The 24,083-nt window shown below is 48.5% G+C and overlaps 1 protein-coding gene across 3 annotated transcripts in view; it reads right to left on the bottom strand.

Annotated features, from left to right (window-relative positions):
* Positions 1–5,634: 5,634 nt before the first annotated feature.
* Positions 5,635–24,083, bottom strand: part of arhgef12a (Rho guanine nucleotide exchange factor (GEF) 12a) — a 38,257-nt gene continuing 19,808 nt past the window's right edge. For 2 of the 3 annotated variants that reach the window (XM_030381297.1, XM_030381295.1), the window contains 31 exons: positions 23,818–23,925; positions 23,031–23,171; positions 22,260–22,361; positions 21,747–21,857; positions 21,460–21,558; positions 21,288–21,330; positions 20,585–20,690; positions 20,139–20,276; positions 19,928–19,960; positions 19,148–19,262; positions 18,802–18,907; positions 18,479–18,682; positions 18,253–18,394; positions 18,064–18,096; positions 17,639–17,790; positions 17,395–17,541; positions 16,433–16,518; positions 15,602–15,727; positions 14,238–14,352; positions 12,552–12,652; positions 12,291–12,368; positions 11,994–12,069; positions 11,338–11,505; positions 11,072–11,159; positions 10,858–10,935; positions 10,640–10,746; positions 10,254–10,487; positions 9,489–9,725; positions 7,900–8,126; positions 7,310–7,385; positions 5,635–7,200 (listed from right to left, as the gene is read on the bottom strand). In XM_030381297.1, the coding sequence (XP_030237157.1) occupies positions 7,190–7,200; positions 7,310–7,385; positions 7,900–8,126; positions 9,489–9,725; positions 10,254–10,487; positions 10,640–10,746; positions 10,858–10,935; positions 11,072–11,159; positions 11,338–11,505; positions 11,994–12,069; positions 12,291–12,368; positions 12,552–12,652; positions 14,238–14,352; positions 15,602–15,727; positions 16,433–16,518; positions 17,395–17,541; positions 17,639–17,790; positions 18,064–18,096; positions 18,253–18,394; positions 18,479–18,682; positions 18,802–18,907; positions 19,148–19,262; positions 19,928–19,960; positions 20,139–20,276; positions 20,585–20,690; positions 21,288–21,330; positions 21,460–21,558; positions 21,747–21,857; positions 22,260–22,361; positions 23,031–23,171; positions 23,818–23,925 (3,588 nt within the window). In that variant the 3' untranslated portion in view covers positions 5,635–7,189. The remainder of the gene's footprint in view (positions 7,201–7,309; positions 7,386–7,899; positions 8,127–9,488; positions 9,726–10,253; positions 10,488–10,639; positions 10,747–10,857; positions 10,936–11,071; positions 11,160–11,337; positions 11,506–11,993; positions 12,070–12,290; positions 12,369–12,551; positions 12,653–14,237; positions 14,353–15,601; positions 15,728–16,432; positions 16,519–17,394; positions 17,542–17,638; positions 17,791–18,063; positions 18,097–18,252; positions 18,395–18,478; positions 18,683–18,801; positions 18,908–19,147; positions 19,263–19,927; positions 19,961–20,138; positions 20,277–20,584; positions 20,691–21,287; positions 21,331–21,459; positions 21,559–21,746; positions 21,858–22,259; positions 22,362–23,030; positions 23,172–23,817; positions 23,926–24,083) is intronic. The other variant, XM_030381296.1, reaches the window with a different exon arrangement.

Raw genomic sequence — 24,083 nt, forward strand, 5'->3', positions numbered from 1 at the left:
CTTTTCAACAGGCACCCGGGGGGGGGGCAGAGTGATCTCCACTAGAGAAACAGAACGTGAACTTCAGCGAGATCAGGCCTGTCTCACGAGGATAGCGAGCTTCACTGGCATAACACAATGCAATCATGAGGAGGAACCCCGGGGAAGCCCCACAATGGTCCTGTCAGATCATATGCAAATTAGTGCCTTTCTACTCCGAATAGTAGCATAGTAAACCATATGAACATCATTTCTAAAGCCAGTACTTCTGCTTGTGCATATATATAATTTGTATATGATTATAGGCTTGTTGGGCCTTTATGGACAATGCCGTGACAATCAAGGGTGGACAGGGGATGGAGTCGCCAAGGCGTACTGCTAGCGTGAAGTGAAGACAGTCTGATTTGATTTAAAAAGGCCCGTCATGGCAGCCTTGTCTGGTCACCTGATAGGATCGGCTGGCGGCTACCAAGTCTATTTATTGTGGCCTTGAAATATTTCTCTCTGCCACACTCTTTTAGAAGTCAGTTAGTCAGTAACCCATAATGAACATGATTAATGGATATAATGAAATCTGGTACACACTCCAATAAACACAACATCATTTGCTAGGAGTCTTCCGTTGCAAGATGAGCTTCGTGCTTTAAGAACACAACTTTATCGTTCCAGCCTCTTACACCAAACAACAATAGACAATGAAGATGAACAAAAAATGGCAATCTCTCATCTTTATAAATAGGTCTGAAGTGCAGCATATTCAAAAGGAAATAGAGCACTATTTTGAATTGGTTTTGGCATTAAGAGTCAAGAGGGTGCATAACTCAACACACGTTCAATTCACTTCACGGACAACATCAATGGGGGTCGCGACCTCATCACCAACTCCTTCTCCCTCTCACCCCCAGACGAGGGCACTCATCAGGGGCCTGTTTAGCAGGATTAGCAGAGCCCTTGATGGGGGGAGTCCCGGGTGAACCAGCGGTAGCGTGCCGAGCCTAGTGCAGAGACAGCTCACCTTCAGGCCTCGGACCGGGGATTATTAACGCCCTATGAATCCGTGCCCTTTTCAACGGACCTCAGGAGGATGTCAGCCACGCTAAGTCCACACAGCAGCAGCAGCCCCACTCACGGATGTCCCGGCTCACTGGTCCAGAGCCAGCCCCGGCTTTGGTTTGCGAGGGAATTGCAAAAGACGACAAAACACCAAACCTACAAAATAAAATACAAAATAATTGCAAAAAGCAATTTTCCCATTTCTAGTTTATCCGTTGTTATTCAGCCAACCAACCTTGCACTTACCTCTCACTTTTTTTTTTCTCTTCCTCTCTCTGCCATGGTAGACGCATTCCTTCCCGGTGTTGACATTAGCATTGGGGATTTATTGATCAGCGCTCTGCTTGAGTGTCAGGTAGATTGAATCACCTGACCTCGGGCTGTGGTCCCCTGGCATCTGTTCCACGCTGGAAGGGAAGAATGCATTAGCGTTCCTTATCGTCTGCCAGCCACCAAACTGAGGGGAGACACAGAACGGCAGGAAAACGTGGGCTTTGAAATCCACCGGGGGCACAACTCATTATAAGAGCCATACAATAGCCCAAATTAATCGAATAACCCTTATTATTCCCAAATGTGTTCTATAAATCAGATCAATGTTATTGACAATCGTTTTCAAATTGTTTTTTTGCAGCTTCTCAGCCGGAATGTGTTATTATCGTGAATTGAATTGCTTTAATAGACGGCCACTCAAAAAACACACACACACACACACACACACACACACACACACATCCCAATAATAATTGTATTAATCTGAGGACTATGAAGACTTTACCGCAGGTATCAATAAAATGTTGCCTTGTGTTTTTACGTCCAAGATTAACTAACTAAAAAAGATTAATTTTACTTTTAACGACTCAAACTGCACAATAAGTGCAGGCTCCAAGCCTGCTCTCAGTATTGCTAAATGCAATTTCCAAAGAAAATGTCCAAAAAGCAGACAGACATAAAGTGCTAAGCCAGGAAGATGGCCAAAATGGGTGCAAGCCCTTCCTGCCAGAAGCTCCATTGATTTCTACTGCATCTCCATAGCATTAAGAGAGCCAGGCCAGCGTCTGGGGGTCACAGTTGAGGCACTGCGTGGCTGTGTGTTTCTGACACAGTTTACCTTTCACACCACACTGAACTGGGAAGCCCAAAGGCAGCTGGCTGCAGCTCTTTCTCCAGCTACTCCATCATTGTGCTGAGCCGTAATTAGACATTTGGGGGGGGGGGGGGGGGGGGGGTAACTCCGAGCCAAGCCTTGGCGGTTGTCGATATCACCGGGGAGTTTACATGCGTTGTATCTCTGTGCTACGCCATGTTCCTTTCTGTTCTCTTTTCAATTAAAACACCCCTTGGCCGTGCTCCCTCCCCCTCCTCCCTCAACTCCCTCATGCGACGTCCCCGCCTTTTTATGAAGCCCCGTTCATTCAGTGGCAGAGCTTATCAGCAACGCAGCGCGTTCTTTCCACGCCTACACCACCACACACCAGACCACACCACATACACCTGAGGGACCGGGGGGTGTCAATCAAGCGGCGTGATGACAGCATGGCTGAGTGATTACTATAGAGAGGACGTGGTCGAATCAATCGGCGGGAGGGAGCATTGATCGGCCATGACCATCCATCGCCTATTGGCTTCTTGCTCCACGGAGGGAAATGGTAGGCCTATGTTCCCCTGCAATAAATCCTCTTGAGGTTACGGGGTCTTCAGGTTGCGGGCCTATTTTTTAAGTGACAGGGTTACTATCAATGATCAATGCCACATTTTCTCTCAACTTAAGTGTGACCTGATACTAGAATAAGCCTTTTAAAAAAGGCTAGAAAGTAATTCACTTTTACAGCCTCGAGGATAAAAACGGCGAACGGTAAGCATGTTTAAAGCACTGGAACAGGATTGTAAACAAACTCGTTCATCTCTGAGAGAAGGAAACTAGGGGTCACTGTCAGTTCATCTAATTACCAGGACCGACTCTCCCAAAATAAATGATGATTCTTCACCTGTAGTCTCAGCCCTTTTATCTATGATACAGTGATCAACCCATGAGCTCTATCGAAATGATTTACAGCTTTTCTATGCCTAATCGATGGTAAAAAACAAAACAAGAGAGAAAACATAAAGAAGGGACGATAATTTGCGAAGAGGGCTGACATTCATCAGCTCATCTGCATGAGTGGGCAGGTCAGAAGCGCCACTTACGCCATCATTAAAAGTGGGAACCTGATTTATTTCAAGAAGTCAAACGGCACGACGAAGGCTTGCCAAGAAACGGGCACACCAATCTGTGAGCAGACATGGCATGAAAAATGGTGCCAAAATGCATTTGTCCAAAAATTCTTTGGACAACCAAAACAAATAATTATAGCGTCTTTGGAGATGCACGCCCGTATGTGCCATTTCTCTCATCTGCATTGTTTACACATTTGGAGTGAGAGTATAATGATTGCGCAAAGCTCTTTGGGGGTAAATCTGCTAAACATTGGTGTAATCCCCCCCCCCTCCCTCTCGTCGTCACAGGTGAGCTGTTTAGTCTCGCGTCCTTATCACTGCATTAAACCCCAAGGCAGCAACACATGGCACACATCCCAAAAACGATCCTCAGACAGCAATCCGATGCAATACAAATCATCAGCAAAACGAATGAACTACAGCTCTTCCCCAATGTATGCAAAATCTATGCAAATCTGCAGCGGATTGCACCGAGGCGGACAGTTCTTCATTTGGTTTTATACTCCCATTTCCAAGTGCTTCTCTACGAGATTAAAAGAAGATTGCTCAGTGTAGGAAGAGAAAGAAAGATAAACCCGGCCTATGAATAAACATACACAATGCAAACAACGACATTGATATCAAACAGGATACTTTAGTTGTTATGGCTGACCCCCCACACCCCCATGACCTCGTTCTCCCTTTAGCCGGATAAAACAAGTTTTCATCTCAAGTAGTGCTGTCATAACATACAGGTCATGATGCTGCTGCTGCATGTGCAGGGCCGATGTGGTGGAGGGAGATTGGGGAGGGGGACTCGAAGGTAAGCAAGGCCACCTTGGAGGGCTCCTCATGCCTGACAACGCGTTCTTCCCTTTGTGTCTGCCACACTCCAATTAGCCCGCTGAAGGGTGCATGTGGAATGTGTGACAATCAATTACCGCTCCTCCGCTCACTCACTCTCCCTCCCTCCCTCCCTCCCTCCCTCCCTCCCTCCCTCCCTCCCTCCCTCTCTCTCTCTCTCTCTCTCTCTCTCTCTCTCTCTCTCTCTCTCTCTCTCTCTCTCTCTCTCTCTCTCTCTCTCTCTCTCTCTCTCTCTCTCTCTCTCTCTCTCTCTCTCTCTCTCTCTCTCTCTCTCTCTCCATTCTACCTTTCGCCATCTTCGCTGCCAATCTCCGCACCTGCCAACTTTTTTTCTTTGTCTTAAATCGCCCTTCAACCCTCCACCTTTATCCATGTCTTCTACCGCCATCTCAGGGCTCTTCTTCAGCTAAGTAGTGCGTTATACGAACAGAGAGAGGGGGAGATATAGATTATTTCACTTAGAAAAGGAAATCGAAAACCGTTCAAAAACACTGAAAACCAATATGTGTGCCTTCTGACTTTCAGTGCACACGACACACGGTGGATATTAACGTTTATGCTTGATTCTACACAATTCACATAATTGATTATCGATTTGACAGTTTGTCATCAAAGTGTTTTGAAAAATCAGTAGCCTATGTTGCTTTCGACGTCTCAGAAGAACTTGCGGATATCCGCAAGTTCTTCGTGGTTTATGATAAACCACTGATGCCACTGCGGCGTTCAGGGTGGGTCGTGATATTTGGTTGTTGGTAAATGTTTGCCACCTACTGGTGAAAAAAAAAAAGAAAAAGGGAACGGTTGAGTCGTCCTCTCTTTAGCCCAGCTCTGCTTGCCAACGTGTTGCTCCAAAAAAAAGAAATGATTGTGTCTTGATGATACACAATGATACATGATACCCGATATTCAACAAGAAATCAGTAGAGCAAGAGGAGCGCAGATACTTTTAATAAAAGCAGCAGCTCAAATACATGTCTTACTATTAAAATACTTTTGTTAAAGAAGGAAACACTTGACCCACACAACTGCAAACAAATTAACAGAATGTGCAAGTGGTGTATTGTTTTAAGCTTGGCAGGCGGCTGACCATGTTTTATGTCAGTCAAATTAATGGCAGAAATAGCCTTTGTCCTGGGAGCCATAGGTTTCCATTGTTGTTCTGAATCCTTTAAAGAAAAGTCCAACCATCATACTAGCACTTTAAACAGCTTTGGTTAACAAAATTAAAGAATGAGGGGTGAACAAATCTTTGCAAATTCCTGAGTCGAACCTTGGGTGAAATACTTTTTCGATATCTTTTGTACTATATAGTAGCAAAGGAAGGCTTTGCCGGCAAAATCAGTATGCAAACACATACTTTTTGACTGGTCTACAACTGACATGCTGTTTCATCCAACATGACATTAAAGTAAAGATATGCTTCTGCCCTAAACAAAAACCGATTGTAACACAACCTCAGGTTAAATAGTGTTCCCACCGAAGATAATTCATCTTCAAAAAGTCAAATAAACTAAAAACTAAAAACTAAAAAGACAAAACAAGTTCCTTTTTTAAATGTGGCGTGGCACGATTTATTTATTAAAGTTATGCATAGCCTTTCCAACTTGATCATTGTACAATATATGTGTTGAACCATGTGACATTATTATTATTAGAATACCAGGCTTGGCGAACAGCCAGCGGCAGCGGAAGAGGAGGGAGGCGTGCACCCAGTCTGAAGCCAATACACGCAGCGTCTCCTGGGTGCTCTCCCGGTGAGGAGAGAGAGGAGGGGGGGCGGTCAGGCAACACAGCCCTTTTCGGTAGGGCGACACGGAGCGGACACACGACGCGGAGAGGGGAGAGAGGATAAATAACAACGTGGTGGCAGCAGCAGCACGGTGACGGAGCTGCGTGAGGGGACGCACGGGGACACCCACGGCTGGGCGTGTCTTATGAAGGAACAGACACACCCACGTGTGGGCGTGTCTTATGAAGGAACAGACACACCCATGTGTGGGCGTGTCTTATTAAGACACACCCACGGATGGGTATGTATTGTGAAGGAACAGACACACCCACGGCTGGGCGTGTCTTAGGCAGGAACAGAAGGGAGTGGGAGTCAGATGTCAGGGTAGTCTACATGGGTAGAGGAAAAGAGGCGTAATAGCACCTCTTTAGCGGCGGGGGACGGGGTGGGGGAGGAGGAGGGAGGGGGGTTGTAGAACACATCAGACCAGATCAGAGCCCGGTTGACTCTTCATTCTAGTTAAATCCAACCCTAGAATTTATCTGGAAAATTCTAGTCCTTGAAATACGCTTCTAGAGTTGAAACAGGTTGACCAGTGCAACTCTGGGCTCTCTCTCTCTCTCTCTCTCTCTAGATATATTCAGGCCATTTCTTGCTGCTTGTTTGAAAGGAGGGGGGGGGGGGGGGGGGCTAAGCTAGCGTGCTAGGTGTCAAAAGTCACACCGACTCGCTGCACACGCGGCGCTGGGATAAGCAATCACGAACGCCCCGGAATACCGCAGCCAAACACATGCAAGCCAACGTGGGAAACACTTTAAAAAGAGAATGGAAAGAAAGAAAATAAATACATCTTGGGATAAAAAAAAGAAAAAACATAATACATTATCTTAAAATTTGTCCTTTTCTTCTGTGCGTTTCATATATATATGTATAGATATATATTCATATATATGTATAGATATATATATGAGTTCGTAACACACATCTTTGTACATTTTGGTATAAGTTCTCTTTCTCGCAGGGAGTTCTGGGAGAGAGGGACGGGGGAGAGACTGCAGACGGGTGAGGAGGGGGGGGGCAGTTCCACTTCCCTGATTGCCTTGTGCTGATGGAGGTGGTGGGGTTTGGGGGGGGAGGGCATGGGGACACATCTCTCAACCCTTGAACAGTGTCTGCTCATGCTCAGTCTCTCGTTTCTGTGGCAACCATGGGCAGGGGGTGAGGGGGGGGGGGGTGTCTCAGCAGTGAGAGGTCAAGCTTATGGGGGTCGTCCAGGTAATCCGTTAGGGCCCATGAAGTAGGAACAACAACTTAAGAGTCAACCCTTCCTCTTTGGGACCGGACCGGGGGAGCCGTGTGGGAGCGGCCCTATCTCTTATCTGGGGAGGGAGAGAAGGGAGAGCTGGGATTAGGCACAGGCGCGTTTCTTCAATAAAAATCTGTGGCTTTTGCTTTTTTTTGGGTTGACAAGGAAGCAAAATGAGTTACCTTTGTTCCCCTCCATGTCTGGCGCAGGTTTCTCTGACCTTTGCCGTATTAAATTATTATATTTGGCTTCCACCTCCTACGGACAGAAAACGAAAACAAAACAATAAAACATGACGTTACGTCAGGCTCTGAGTGTTGGGGCGGAGTGAAGGGTAGGAAGGAAGGACAGAGACAGAGACAGAGACAGACAGAAGAGACAGAGACAGAGACAGAGAGAGACAGAGACAGAGACAGAGAGAGAAAGACGGAGACAGAGACAGAGACAGAGACAGAGACAGAGACAGAGAGAGACAGAGAGAGAGAGAGAGAGAGAGAGAGAGAGAGAGAGAGAGAGAGAGAGAGACAGAGACAGTGACAGAGAGAGAGACAGAGACAGTGACAGAGACAGACAGAGAGAGAAACAGAGACAGAGACGGAGACGGAGACGGAGACGGAGACAGAGACAGAGAGAGAAAGACGGAGACAAGCGCAAGACCGACAGTGATGGACAGAAATAAAAGGGCGACAGATAGAGACGTAGACCACAGAGAGAGACAGAGATGGAGGTCACAGAGAGGCAGACAGAGGGACAAACAGAAGGAGAGCGTTACCTTCAGATAGCTGAGGTTGGCCTGCAGGCTGCGGAGGTGAGAGAGGACCTGTCGGCTGAAGGTGGACAGACTGCCGGCCTGCGACGTCGTGGAGAACCTCAGGTTGATGCCCGAGTCGGCCGGGCAGCTCCGCGAGGCGCTCAGCTGCTTGCCCGCGCCACCCGCCACCTCGTCGTCTGTGCTGCTCTCTCCCGGCCCACCGTATCCCTCCAGGACCAGGGATCCTGCTTTGGGGAGCCAAACACATCACACATCAGTACACACCAGGGCCCGACCGATTCATCGGCCTGCCGATTTAATCGGCCGATTATAGCCTTTTTGAAAATAATCGACATCTGCCAAAAAGACGCTGATTACAACTTTTTTTTTTTTTTTTTTTATTTATTTATTTATTTATTTTTTTTGAAATGTTATTGCGCTTAGTATCCTGCAGATTGCGCTCCTACTCGCCTTGCTAACTAACAACTTTAGCTGGAGTAAAAAAGAGGAGATTGAATTTTACCGTACAACATGAAAGCATGCTCGCTCAGGCAGCTGCGCGCTCACCTCACCAATGTACACAAGACGCGTTGTTTGAGCATGTTGTGCCTGTTTTTCTTTAGGTCCCAGGCCATGTTAATTTGTTACACTGTAGACTCTAACGGTGAGACCATACTGCTCAGCACGCACGTGTTAGTCACTGCTCACGAGCGCAGCACATTGGGAGTTAGTTATTTATTTTACATTTTACATTACACTCATTTTTGACTGTAAATGTATTCTAAAACACTCAAAAGGTTCTGCATTCAATTCACATATTCGTCAAAAGTGTTTAAAGTATATTTGAGTTTTTTTTTTTTTTTTTTAATCGGCCGATTAAATCGCAATCGTCATTTTTCTCTGAAAATAATCGGCATCGGCACTCAAAAATCAATATTGGTCGGGCCCTATTAACACAAGCACACAAGCACAAGCACACACACAAAGATCAGTACGCACACACACACACACACACACACATCAGTACACACGTGCGCACACAAGCATGCGCACACGTTGACTGGGATGAATCAAGGTGTGAAACGAGCAGAAGAGGAATGGCATAAAATGGGGGAAACTATAAAATGTGCCCAAATGAGTAATGTGCCTCACGGAACTTTTAAGCAGTAATCTTGGATGCAGCAGTCCGACTAGGGTGTAGTAGAATGTATGAGGGTAGAGACGGCACAGAGCACAGGCCTTTAACCATAAGCTGCGAGGGGTAGAGTTGCCCCCTCGTTCTGCCGTTTCGTTGAGGATACTTTCTACCGACAAAATCTGATTTGCATGAGTAGATGAAGCTTTGCGAAGGGGGTTTTAATAAGTGCATCTCTACAGTGACCAGTCTGCACAGTGTTGACTTGAAAACTTTACTGGGCAGTTTGCTACTGCTGGCCAAGTTTGTGTTTGCCAATTACTTGCTTACAGATCCCCGCCTCTGGCAGCATTCTACCAGGGTTGGAGCTCGTCTGTGTTCAGACTTTAGACGTTAACTAAAGTCTGATTTGTCGGTGACCAATTATACTCTATGGCGTTTTCCACTTTTTGCTGTATCCGTATGTTTGCCTCACCATAGTCCTCGGGGGAGTCGAAGAACCCCGTGTCCCCGGAGCCCAGGTCCTGGGCGGGGTCGTCCGTCTGCACCGGGCCCTTCTCCGAGCCGTTGTGCACCAGGATGCGCGCGCGGCCGTCCACGGGGGTCCGCAGGGAGGTGGTCCGCAGCAGGCGCGCCCCCGAGCAGCGCTGGACACGCTCGCTGGCTTCCTGGGACATGAGCTGGGTGACCAGCGCCTGCTTCAACGACGCCACTGCAACGGCAGAGGGGGGGGGGGGGGGGGGGAGGATCAGGGAGAGAGGATTCACAACCACGCGCAGAGAGGGAGTCGGGGAGTCGACAGAATGAACAGCGACCAATCTCAGTAAGCCCGTCCTATTGATTCGACTGGACGTTCCCCCGTCAGGCTTCTATATCACGCCGCGTGCAGAAAAACCTCGGAATAAATAAACCCAGCTTTCATATTTATGTGACTGGAGCAACGGAGCTGGCAAGTTGACGCGAAAGTGCTTGCGGGGCAACACTGACGTTTAGCATAGGATTTGAGTAAGGCGGGCATGCATGATGGTACGGCGGCTGAGTTGGTTTGATCTCTGGTGTACCACAGCCGAACCTTTAGGCACTAACCCCCGCTTTGTGTGTGTCAATTCGTTGCAGAGTTGCTTTGGACAGAAACACTCTGCCTCGTAACAAAACATCAACCCGGACCGCCGAGCGCGTCTGCGACCAAACGTGTCCGCTGGGTCGCCGGCGCGGGGTCCCCCAGGGGGGTGTCGCTTACATGTCTTGAGCGCTTCGTCTGCCCTGGACGGGTACAGGCTGAACGAGTCCCCCTCCCGGCCTTCTTCAGCCGCTCGATAAGAGTGCTCCGGGTCGACGAAGCCTTCCTCCCCCTCCTCCTCCTCCTCCTCGTCCTGCGCCCCCCCCTTGCAGGGCTTGGCTCCTTCAAAGGGATTAGTGCCTGGTGTGGAACCCAGCGCCACGGGTCCAGGCTCCGCACCGCTCTCTTTGAGCTCTGAGCCAGGGGCGGGGTGGGGTGGGGGGGGGGGGGGGGTGGGGTGGGGGGTGGAAACACACAACAGCCAGGATCAATCTCAGCAGAACACATTAACACGCTCATTCATCTGCTCGATCGTATCTCAATAAAAGCGTTCGGGGGGGGTTTACCGCTGGATTGGGTGCTGCCTGTCGACGTGCGGTCCGAGTCTTTGCTCGGGCGGGAGACGCCGGCGGTGATCATCTCCACGCCGTCCCGCTCGCCGCTGGTGGATGCACTGGAATTGAAGTTAGGAGAATGAATAATGTGCCGCGCGATAAGCTTCAGGGCGCACAAAAGCGATCCGCGCTAGCCGCTCGCGAGGAGGAGGAGGAGGGGAGGCACGTACTCGGTCTGTGGCAGCGGGATGACGCTGTGAGGCTTCACCTTCATGGCGTCCGCCCTCTGTGTGATCAGACGTTGCCACCTGGTGGAGGGAGGAGAAGATAGCGGGCCGGTTATTGTTAGAACACGCAGCAACAACAACAACAACAACAACAACAGCTGCTGCCACCGCCGCCGGCCCTGAAGCCTTGTGAACGCCGGAGGCAGAGAACACTCACGTTTGCTGGTCCGAGACGGTTGGCGCCATGAGCTCGTAAATTTGGGCGCCATTGTCGGACATGGAGAGGACGAAGAATGACTTGTTGTCTACACAGAGGAGAAGGACAAAGCCATAAGTTAGAGTGGCCTGCCCTGGATTTAGAGTCAGTGTCACATTTTAACTGCCCTTCCGAGCGGAAAGCCAGAGGAGGTGTTGGTCTGTGTTCAGTGCCAAGGATGATGATGACCAATGATGGCCGACCATTAGGCCGTTATTGATGCTGACCTGTTGCCACGGAGCGGACCAGCACGGTGTTGAGCTTGATGATGGGACTGAAGATGTGCTTGGTGTCCGCGCTGCCGGCCAGGTTTTTACTGTGGCACTTGAGGATCAGACGCTCGTCCTGCTTCTGCAGCAGCACCAGGATGTCCTCCAGTAGCAGCGTGTACAGCTCTGACAGGGAACAAGGGTAAACCAAACGAGGTTACCGTGCGGCCGTCGTGGATTGCGTGACCTCCAGAAGCAACGCTCATCACCCTGTGAGACCCTCTTGTGAGTCCACGTTTGGTTTCTCGCTGCGGACACGTCAGGCCTTGATTCTGATTGAAAGGCTTTCCATAAAAAAGATGGAAAGCTACAACCAATCCACCCTCACAGGACGGGGCTTCAGTTCATGGGGAACGAGGAGCGCAGCAGTCTTATCAATAAAACAACAATGGAGGATCGGGGAATGTGAAGGCTTCTCTAAGATTTGAGTGTTTTTGCTTTACTTTTAAACGAATATGGCATCAATATGTGTCAACGAGTATTACTCTGATTGGCTGATGTTTTTCAAACATCTTATGGCTGCGGCCGTATGTGAAAAATTGCTGCCCAGCCAAGGCCTGACTGAAATTAATATTGAGATGCAAACGTGATGATAGACATGATGAGCAACGTACCAATAGTCTTGTCTTTGTTCACTTTCCACGACAACGGTCCCTCGTGCACCAGGGTCCTCTTGGTGAGATCCAGGTTCTGGTCAAAAAAAAAACACACACACACACACACACACACACACACACACACACACACACACACACACACACACACACACACACACACACACACACACACACACACACACACACACACACACACACACACAGAGAGAGAGAATCAGCGACCAATACCAAGTGAGCAGCTTTTCCTTGCGACCAAAAATTGCCTTCTCTCTTAGCATGGAAGACAAGACTCACCTTGAGCTCCAGGATCATGGGGTTGTCGGTCTGCTTCAGAGAGGAGAGGTCCAGTCGTCTCTGGTAGTCCTCTAGCCTCTGCAGGGAAACAAGCGACGGGGGGTGGAGGGGGGGTTAGGGAGTGGTCAATAAGCACACTGCAGGAGGGCGAGTCCTGTCACTGAACCAACCAAACTGAAGTGAAGTGAAGCTCGAACACATGGAAAGACAGGAAAGCGGGTGAATGACAGATCAAGGGAAGCCATTGAACGAGGGGCGTACCTGCTTGTCCTCAGATTCCTTCACGGCCTGGTTGACGTGACTCAGGATCTTCCTACAGCAGTCGCTGGCCTGCTTCAGCTTGTCCTTCTCCGCTGCATTGTCTGACAGTGATGACATTTAGATTCAAATTTAGAGCATTTAGCCGACGCTTTTATCCAAAGCGAATTACATTAAGCATATTTGTCATAAGAAGGTCAAAATACATATTGCTGTCGGTACAGTAAGGACATCAAACCACGGCTGAAATCTGGTCCAACTACTGCCGGGGGGGGAGACGTACTCACCCACCATCACTCTCAGACATTATGATAAAGCACAGCAGGCATTGGGATCCTATAATAGCCCTTTCTGCTTTATTGTCAGAGTGTCCTCGCAGTGTGAACCCAAACCCCAGCCAGGATGAAAATGATGGCCCCAAATAATGGGGGAGACATTTCCCACAATGTGCATTACTGCACCCGGACCATTAAAATGATAATCTCACCATTTGTCTTTGTAACTTACTAATGGTAGGCATGCTGCTATGGAGAGCTCCGGTCTTATAAGACTTAATTTGCTTTTGTTCCCCCCCCCCCCCAATTTTATATTAACTCCATAGCTTTTTCCCTACTGCCTACAGCGGTGGTTGGAAGAAAAAACAAGGAGATCTATCATGTGTTATAGGTTGAGTTTCCATGGCAATACGTATAATACATTATTCAATGGTAATTACTGTATTTGCTGTTATTACACCACTAATGTATTGACTTGCAATTCAATGCGTGTGGGGAGTGTGTGTGGATGATAGCTGGTTTAAGCAGCCTCAACCGGCCAAGAGTCAGACTGATTGGACTCTGGGGCTTGGTGAGTATGCACACCTGTTGTGCATTGGTTAAACCATTCATCCCCACACACACTCACACACTGCATGGCAACAAGGAGCACCATCGTCATGCATCATTGTCTGCGAACCGGACAATAAACCGGCTTTCAACATCCCCACCCAGTCTCCTTGTCTGGAGGGCCCAGAAAAACCTAGCTGGTGTTTAGCATGCTCATGCTATAGAGCATGAAAGGGAGAAAGGTTGTTTAGAGTACTGTGTAACTCTAGCATCCTCAGTTTATAGGTTTAGCACTAGTCAACTTGTTTTCCATCATACTGTGGCGTCGCCCGATATGGGAGATCATTACCCCATTATCCACCGTAAAAGTGCAGCAAAGCAGGCAAGGTCAGCAAACTGCACAACATAAAAAAAGAGAATAAGTATTTGAAACTGGAAAGTGGTGCAGGCAATCCTCCGGCAGCCCTCCCAGCCCTGGTCCTCACCGGGATCCAACAGGGGGCGGATGAGGGCCCAGCGGTGGAGCGGACGAAAAAGCTATCAGTTACGCCGCGGCGAGCTCGCCGCACAGCGTGCGAGGAGCCGCTGGGCCGCCAGGACCAGCACGCCGTCGCCACTCAAGCCAGCGGGGAGCGCTTAACAGTCATGAGAGAACGCGGGCAGGGGGGCCCGGTGGGAGTAGCGTTTCCAAATGAACCGGTGGGCGTGTGGCCGGCAGGGGGGGGCTCCCAGGCCGGAACATCTATTGGGGTATAAACGAGGTGGCTTTCCAGTGCCTACTTAACCTGCGGTGACTACGGCAGAGGGAACAGAGCCAGTGGTGTGAGGTGGACCTCCAGGACGCGTCGGGGGAAGGGTGAGCTACCTGTGTATTTGATGATGTTGTCGAGGAGCAAGGGGTACTTGGTGAGCCGCTGCATCTCCACGGGGATGATGTCCTTCAGCTGCAGCCGGCGACAGAGTCTGTTGCTCTCCGCCTCCTGCCGGCAGACGGGAGAGCGAGACAAAAGAGGTGCATGGTTGGTGGACATTAAATGGCAAAAGTATCGTTTAGCAGGCTGCATCTACCGGCTGCTTCATCCACTAGTTACTTCTGAGCTACAATAAATGCCTCTCTGACCTTTATGTAATAAATTGGCATCCGGCTTTTTAATAAGGGAGACGAGATGTTCCATTCTGAGACGGACCACATGTTCTATTCCAAATGCAAATGTAATATTACTTGCTTGTCGCTGCAGTACCTAGAGTATTATAAGGTCACGTTTCAATTATTTTCCACATTATCTGCAATGCAATAATGCCTGCCCGTGTTGCACTGAACCTTTGAGAATCCATTAAAGCATGTGATGTTTTCGAGTTTATGGTGAAAAGGACCAGAAAAATGGACCGAATTGTGACTTTAAAAGCATTAACATACTCAGTAATGCCTCATACTTCAAAACGAAAAGTTCAACGACGGAACACTTCCATAAAAGGTTTCTCAATATAACTATATAATTGACTGAGGCGGGTCGCCAGTCATAAAACAAAAAAGGGCTTACGCTAAAAGCGTGTCTATTCTATCATATAAAAAAATGCCTTCCATCTAACAATTCATCCATTCATCCAATAAAAGATACTGTTAAAAATGCAATGATACACTTTCACAAAAAGGGTACAATAATAACCGTTTAATTAACATTAGTTAATGCAGCAGTGAGCATTAACTATTAAATAACGGTTAATTAACTTTTAGCTAAGGGTCAAATAGTCATTAACTAATGATGTTCATGTAAACTACAGTATTCATTTCTAATGATAGAATAGAGATGAGAGTTGACCCCCTGAGGGTTAGGGTTAACCCTCGAACCTAACCCTATTAAATAGCTACTTGCTCCTTCTGCAATTTGTAGAAAATAGTTTTTGTATGTTCACGTCACATGTTTACGTACAAGTCTTGCCAGGGTATGCTCACAAACTGCAGTGATTAATGATACAATAAGCCAAGCAACCTGGCTGCAGTGCTTATTTGCGGCAGTAACAACACTTACCAAAAAGAAAAAAAATAGGTTGATGAAAAGGCAATCTATAGCCTATTCATCACTGTAACGACCCTTTTAAACACCACTTCCCCTCTCTTGCTGCATTGCCAGCAATTACACACAAACACACACACACGCACACACGCTCGTATTTTTCTCCCCTACCCATAAGTGTCTTGGTTGTTGTTGTGGTAGTGGTTGTGCGTACCTGTATGAAGGCGTTGAAGCGGGAGTCCTTCTTCTGCCTGGTCTTGATGAACTCCAAGGAGAAGGGCTGGTTGCTGCAGAATGTCCCCACTGCCTGCTTGATCTTCACCTCCTCGCCACCGCTGAACTGGAGCCCAGGTAGGTGGGTGGTTAGGATTAGTGGTCATGGAGATGGCCGGGTGATTTAATCAGAGGATGGAGCCTCCTTGATGGCTCAATTGTGTTTAGACCAGATTGATTAGGGGGGGAAAGAGGGAAACGGTTAACCTGTTTCCTCCTTGTATGGGGGGTTGCGTGTGTCGACCAGATTGATTAACCGTGGCCTGAGGGAAACGTTTAACCCGTTTCCTTCACATATGGGTGGGTCGTGGAGGTCAGTTGCTTATTGGCTCTTTACACTATATCTTGCTGCAGATGCTACCAACTATTATTTTATTGCTCATCATTACTCAACATAAATTGGAATGACTTTTGCCTCATTATAATGTATATTATATCCTAACAAACACCCATAATGCCAGAAAAGAATACTCAAAATATGCATAAATAAACACACAACACATCAGATAATTGGCTCTCTATTTAACGATGCCGAACTGTGATTCAGTAAACACAAAATACAAAACATCTGAGAAGGGAATAGGCAATCGGTTGCTGCTGGTGTTTTCCTTGACGTACACATAAAGCCATTCCGTGCACCAGTCCAATTTGTTTGAGCAGGAAACTGTTTTTTCTTCTCTCTTACCACATCACTCTTCTTGAGATGGATTCAAAAGGGGGGAAATGTTTCCGAAGGGAGAATACAATTTCAGCCCTGCAAAATTGTACTCACCCAAGAGAGCAAGTCATCTCCTATCTGATCAATTACTGAGGACTCATTCTTCTTCCGAATGGCTGCCATTTGCTCCAGTATGGAAACTGAAAATTCAAATCAGAATAAAAAACGTTGGTGTATGCGTGGATGTAGCCCAGATAACAAGCATAGGAAAGCAGTAGCGGGCGGTGACTTTTGATGCGAGGTATGCTGATAGCCCCCCCCACTAATTAACGATTAAAATATTCCACACTCTCACCCAAACAACCCTCTCTCAGATCAACATTTATAGACATCTAGATGTATACATGCAATGTCGTTGCCTCGCTTTTCAAGTAACTCACACATACATATTTTCCGACTTCTGTGTTGAAATGCAAAACAGCCAGCTTTTCACCCACATCAGATAAATATTTTGCATAAATTAATAACCGCTCTTATTTAATATTGTGATGTTTAATCAGGGAGCTTCACGGTACATGGAACAGTAGCATCCTAGGAAGTGGGTGACCTAGCGGAGACCCTAGGGAGCATGCTTTCACAGTCTCACAGGACTTTCAGCTCTCTACTTCACACGTTAGGCACTCCCCCCCTCTTGCTGACTAAAGAGGGAGAGGACAAAGAGCAGTGGTTCCCGACCTTTGACTTTAGGAGTACCACTATATGCCACTGTATGCAAATGATAAAAAAAAATCTAAATACACGTGGTGCAGTGGTTGAGCAAAGAGTTCCAACACACACGTAGTTGCTACCGCCAGAAGGTGATGGCCAGTGGGAGGCAGTGGAAAGGAAGAGTCAGCAATGCTGCTTATGCTCCCAGTGTGTATATTTAGCAAACACAGATTAACGATTTTAATATACCCTTAAACACTTTTCTGTATGTGTCTGTGAATGCGGGCTTCAGTTCGGGCGTTCAGGAGAACTCATGTCCGTCTGTCTGGTTCTGCAGGAGCGCATGGTGCGCCTGTTTGTGTTTGTACCATGCAGCTGCAGGACCTCCTCCAGATTGGTGAAGATGCTTCTGATGTCTGCGGCTGGCAGGAGGGCCTCCTTTGAGAGCTTCTGGTAGAAGACCAGGTCCAGCACCCGCAGCATGCGCACGTGGGCCCTCTCAGTGCAGAACAGCTCTGGACGGGGCAAACCACCAAAGCATTGATTAGAGGACGCCAGTTTGAGGAATGAATATCAAACCAACAGGGTGTTTCTGGAACGGGGTCGGCTCACCGTTGATGACCTCCTGCCTCTTGATGTCGTGGGGCCTGAGGCCGGCCAGCACCTCCTTCCCCACCAGCTGCTGCCAGTTCAACAGGTCCAGCTCCGAGTCCGTGCCCTGGTCGTCCTCGCTCTGAACATCTGTGCCGCTCAGTCCCTCGAGTCTGCGCGCGCACACACACACACACACGCACACACACACGCACACACACGCGCACACACACGCACACACACACGCACACACGCACGCACACACGCACACACACACACACACACACACACACACACACACACACACACACACACACACACACACACACACACACACACACACACACACACACACACACACACACACACAAAGGGTTAGTCTCTCTTCATTCTCGGGTCCAAGGACATAGATCCGATAAAAAATAAAAAGGCGTAGTCATAGTTACCTCCGTATGACCTTGGGTGTTCCGTCAGTAACCCTATGAAGATAAAGTACATGCTCAGAATCAGTACGATTTTAAAAATAACTTTTGTTAGCAGGGACAATGCCAAATGAATCAATTGCACCAGCCACCGCCATTCCTAAGGCATGGCATGCATGATCACAATCAATGAACAAAGGCTTGGCAACTCACCGGTCATTCTCCCTCTCCTCTTCCTGCAGTTGGTCCAGTGCATAGAGGTCAAAGTGCGAGGCAGGGTAAGGGAGCCCGTCCAGGGGGTCCGTCTGGAGGCCGTCACTCAGTCTGGAGCCACCGCCGGAGGTCGGGGTCCCACCTGAAGCACATGGCGACGGTTACACGACAGAAGACTCCCCAGCATACCAAGGGAAGATCCACCAATTAAATCCGGATGGCACACCGAAATCGACGTCTCTGCTGGTGTCCGGGCTGTAGCTGGCACTGTTGGGGGGTGAGGTTGTGTGGGGCGAGGAGTGCATGAGCTCCGAGCCTTCGCTGGACTGGCTGCTGCGCAGACCCCCTCTCTCCAGGTACTCGTTGGCCCCCAGCGTGGGCTGGGAGAGCTGCTTCTGCGGCCGGGCCCGTGCTTCCAAAGCCTTGCCCACTGCGATAAGAGGAGGGGAGGGGAAAATACCATCAGGACAACCAGTGTTGCAAAACAGACCCTCAGGCCCACAGGGCCTGAGTGGCCCTGCCACTCTGTGTCGCTCTGTGACGGCTCACCTGAGCCGGCTTCCACGCGGCTCGGCCGGCGCTGAGGCCCGAGGATGCTGGGAAACCGGGGTTTCTTCACCTTCTCCTCGCCGTCTTTTTCAGTCTTGATGCTCTTCTGCGCGCGGTTAAAGGCGACAGAAGGGAGGGAACGGGAGGGTGAGGAGGGTCCACTTTGAGACCATGTACCAGGTCGGCACCAAAGCAGGGAGAGCATTGGGTGGAGCCAAGATGGCGGCCGGAGGCTGCCATCTTGGCTCCATCGGATGCGCTCCCTGCTTAGAGAGCACCCGGTTGAGCCAAGACGGCAGCCTCCCGGGCGCCATCTTGGCTCTACCGATTGGTGCCAGTCAAGTACCTTGATCTTGGGCAGGAAGTTGATGCGGACCCGCTTGGACTCCAGGCTGCGCGGCTCTTTGCATCTCACGCCAAGGTGCTTCATGTACGTCAGGATGACGTATTGCATGGTAGTGCTAGGGAGCGACACACACAACAACTGCTTTCAATATCATCTGGATTATAACCCCATTGTGCTTTTTAATCTGAAATATTACAAGAAGAATTGGTCTATCACATGACATATGTCCTCTTAGCATCATGACCCTGAGCACATTTGCGCTACATGTTCGCGGGGGGGGGGGGGCTATGATTGCTTAAGCCACATAGCGTTCAAAGCCAGGCTGTGTCCTACTTGTGAATATATGCAATATAAATATAATGCTTACTTCAGGGAAAGCCCATCTGTTAGCGGGAACGTCATTACTTTGCAAAACGCCTTGAGCGGAACGGAGTCGAAGATAGCACGCCATGCAGTTATAAAGTTATATAAACAGGCAATTCATACTTGAAATCATTCCGACCAGGCGAATCATTTTAATATACTAGCAATTATCAGACCGGACGAGTCGTTTTAATATCCTAAATATACGCAGGCTAATTGAGTGTTGTGACGCAGCCTTTGACAGGAACATCATTGGATCGAAACACCACTTGTGCCAGGAAAAAGCCAAAGTATTCTCATTACGGGTAATGAAAGATAAAAGCCGCCATGAGAACCGAGGCGAGACCCATAATAACACTTCACCCGTAGCCCTTTGCACAAAGAAAGTCCTCCGAGCCTTAGCACGGAGACACTCACCATTTCTCTTCCTCCGTGTTCTGCGTCGTCAACCTGGAATGCGAGAAATCAGGGGGAAAAAAGGAAAGAGAAAAGAGTTACATAAAAAAACTTTGGGAGGGGGGGGGGGGGTGACTGGGTTGTATTTAGCCACGGTGGCAGCGAGCAGCAGCAGAGAGCTGCACCGCACTTTGCTGCGCCTGCAGCAGGATGCGGTTGCCCTCCGACTCACAGGACGTCCTCTATCTTGGTGACGATGCTCTCGGCGTAGGAGCGCTCCCTATCCAGGGCGACGCGATCCCTGGTCCGCTCCTGGTCCAGCCGGGTCAGCTCCGCCTCGGCCAGCGTCAGGCCCATGCTGCGCTTGTGCCTGCGGGACAAAACACAAAACAGGAGGCGGCTCCGTGTGATGCGCTGATCGCCGGGACGACGCAAAAGGCCCTGTAGTGTTTGCGTCGATTGATGGATGGAAGGGATGAGGTGTCACGGTCGAGTGCCGTGGACGGCTGAGGTTAAGTGGGTGGACCTGCGCCAGCTAATCAAAGCAATGTGGTTTTTATCCTGATGGAGCACACATGGTTATGCTTTTCCCGTGCAAGTCGTCTGGAATGGGATGTTTTAGGCCATTCCTGCATTCCGATACAATGCGCATGATAGAATATGAGTGGCGTGCTTCACCTGAAGTCATCCAGGTTCCTCTGGATGTCTGGGAGGAGGGATTCCTGCAGGGTGTGCACGTGCTGCCGGTTGAGCTCCTCTGGTATCAGCTCTGTCCGCCGTCGGTCTGACATTGCAAATGTACACGTTTCAGAAAAGGTGTCACTTGAAGAAGGCATGGCATTTCAAAGTCACAAAAATATAAGATAATCGAAGGCCTGTGAGGTAAAAATGAAGACGTTTCACAGCTGACTGCTTTAAACAAATGCGGTTCAGGTAGTTCACCGTTTATTTATTGCTAATTTCCGGAACAGACAGCAAGTGTGTAAAACTGCAGTTGCTCACACACACACACACACACACGCGCACACATACACACGCACAGGCCAAGGTACACACACACACACAGGCACACACACACACACACACACACAAACCCTCCCTCAGGGGATTTGACACAAGCATGGCTGCATGTCCACAGTGACTACGTGCCATCAAAGTGAAGTTCAAAGCAATACTTTCCAAATCATTGGAGCGCTTGATTTTTTTTTTAGCACTTCAGCTGGGAGAGTGCACAGTGTCTAAGTGATCAAATCACAGACCACCGAGACGACTGTTTGAAGTGAGCCAACCCGAGTATAAATGCCAACAATCAGGTTACCAGTTAACTTAGAATAGAGCTGAGGAAGATAACGAAGCATACGCCGTATGCAAATACACTCACCGAGATCAGTGGCCATGGTCTCTGGGACTGTGACTTTTAAATGCTGCATGAAAGGAGAAAGAACATGTATTAATAGTGTTAAAACAGCTCAGAAAACAAACTGGCCGAGTCTACATGGAAACAAGCCAAAAGAGTTTATTAAGGTTTATTAACAAATCCAAGAAATACTCACGGCTCCCCGGTCAATGAAGAAGTTGTGCAGATCCATAAAAACCCTCCTGGTCTCTTTGGAGTTGGTCTGCTTGTACAGATCAGCATAGAGGTAGCACAACTGACCCCACGAGACAAAACAAGGATTAGAAGGAACACCACAACAGGGAGCTAAAAGAAACATGCCAACACTTCTCTGTATATCTACGACTGGTATTAAAGGGATGGGGTAGCTACAACATGCCAACCCTTCTCTGCATATCTACAACTGGTATTAAAGGGATGGGGTGGAGGCGGTGGGTCTCTCACCAGTGGAGCGGGGTCGAACTGAGAGATGACGTGGTGCAGGAAGGCTGCTAGATGGGCGGGCCGCGACTTGATCAGCTCGATGCTCTGGAAGCTGTTACACTGGCCGTTTGTCTGAAAGAGAGAGAGTCTGCGTTATCTTCCGCCCATGCTACGCAATGCAATGCCATGCCAGGCTGGTGGCCTTCTCCGCCCCCTGCACCGTTTGGCCAGACAGTTATGACTAGGAGAAGCAGCAGAAAGTAGGCAAGGGACTCGGGGAGTCAGGAGACGTATTCAAGAGTTAAGAGTTTGCCGGTTGATGCCGGTTTTGGTCTCGGTGACACCAGAATGTCCTCATTAAAAAAAATCTAAATGTAACCACTAATTAGACATCAGAAAGAAAATATCTTGACCACGTTGTGACACTGATATGACGGACGGTCTTTCAAGCTCCATCCATCCATTGGCAGCAGTGTTTTTAATGGTCACTGTTGCAAATGAGAGCCGTCTCTCGTCTTCCAGTCGGGGGCTTACCTGCTCCTGGTCCGAATCAAAGTAGTCGTCCTCAGCTCCGATGATCTGGGCGACGAGACGGGAGGAGGAGGGGCTGCTGACGGTACTGGGGGACGCTGGGTCCTGCAGGAGGGGGAGGAGGGGGCGGGATATGATGGAATGGTCAAGACTCTGTGGTCGACGTGGAATGGGTATACATATTAATTGTATGCATGGATTATGTACATTAACGCTATCAGGCCAAGGGATAAACAAGCCTATTGCAGGGAGGATAGGACGATTATTCACATGTTTGCAAGACACACTCATAATAACGACATTGCCGCGGAGTTCAAAATGCCATCTCTTAATGAGCTTACAGAAACAGTCTCTGTTTTTTTTTTCCTGCTAATTGCCTGGGTTGTAATTATCAACATGATTAGATCTATTCAAAATCTCCACTGTCAAACGTCTCGGCTCCTCGTATGCCAAGGACACGCTGGTCTCTGGGGTGAACCTCTTGGGCTCATTAGTACGTTTGTGACGGCGTGGACGTTTACTATAACTGGGGAGAAATTAGATGGCTGCAATGAAACGAGAGACTGACTGGAAGCAAGACAACAAAAGTTGACTAAGTCATTACCGATACTGACGCAAAACCACAGGCCGGAACATCAAGTATGCACACGACATTGCCATCCAATTAGGGCTTATCTCCAACACCGCGATACCAATACGCACAGATAATGACCGATCGGAGGGGAGAGGGGAGTTTAATAGGAATTAGAAATCCAATTTGAACCGTTGGCCTACCAGGTCCGCGGTATCCTCCACGTCCGGGGAGTGGCAGGAGTGGAAGCTGTCCCTGGGGGTGCCCTTGGGGCTTGGACACGACTCTACCCGTTGGTGCAGGCTTTCTGGAGTCCCCAGGCCGAAGCCACGGAGAAGCTGCACCTGGAGGAGGTTGGTGGATGTGGGGGTTAGGCACCATAGATGCCAAGCTAACCTTGATTTGATTTGACAGGAAATACATTATTGTGTGTCATTATTGTTTGAATAATGTGTGTTCTGTGTTTTTGGAAGACCTCGGGTAATATTATATGATGCAATTAAATGTTGTGTAGTGCAAGAGTATATATTATGATGCCGTTACGGTTATATTTAACATGGCCTGTAATAACCCATTGAATGACTACACTATATATATATATATATATATATATAGTTATATTCTCGCTTGTCAGGGGAGCTCGTGTTAATGAGTATCCTTTGAATGGGAACCAATAAAGCTTTCTTGAACGTGCAAGGACAATGAGCAAAACTAAACCGAACATGTAATTAAAGAGTTAAAAATTGTGCTGTGCCACACACAGACCCTCACTACCCCAGTGGAAAGGAAATTGACTTCTAAAATAATTACAAATCCGTTGTTCCATCGATTTTCCATCCACCCTCGACCTTGTTAATTGTTGGTTGACATTGCGTTGTAATTTGGCTTTCAGAGAGCCGCTGGGTGGTGAGGAAGCAGGAAGTACAGTAGATGCGAGTGCAGGGGGCTTTAGATTAATCAGGGGGCCAGCTGGGGTGAGTGGGGACCTACAGGAGAGCTGCTCCAGGAGGCGTCCGTGCTGTAGTCTCCCCTGGAGGAGGAGCTAAGCTCTGGGTTGATAGTGCCGCCGTCCTCCACATCCCCGCCTGGAAGCGCCTCCTGAGGAATCACATGACAACGCCAGCTCTGTCACTAATTATAAATAACCCAATTAGAACCCAGGGAGTTTGTATTCATTCAACAAACAATTAAGTGTGTTAACGACAAAATGACCGACCTAATTGGATGCACTTGTAATACTCTATTATACCCACTAT

The sequence above is a fragment of the Gadus morhua genome, chromosome 16 (genome assembly GCF_902167405.1).
Source record: "Gadus morhua chromosome 16, gadMor3.0, whole genome shotgun sequence".
NCBI classification, from domain to species: domain Eukaryota; kingdom Metazoa; phylum Chordata; class Actinopteri; order Gadiformes; family Gadidae; genus Gadus; species Gadus morhua.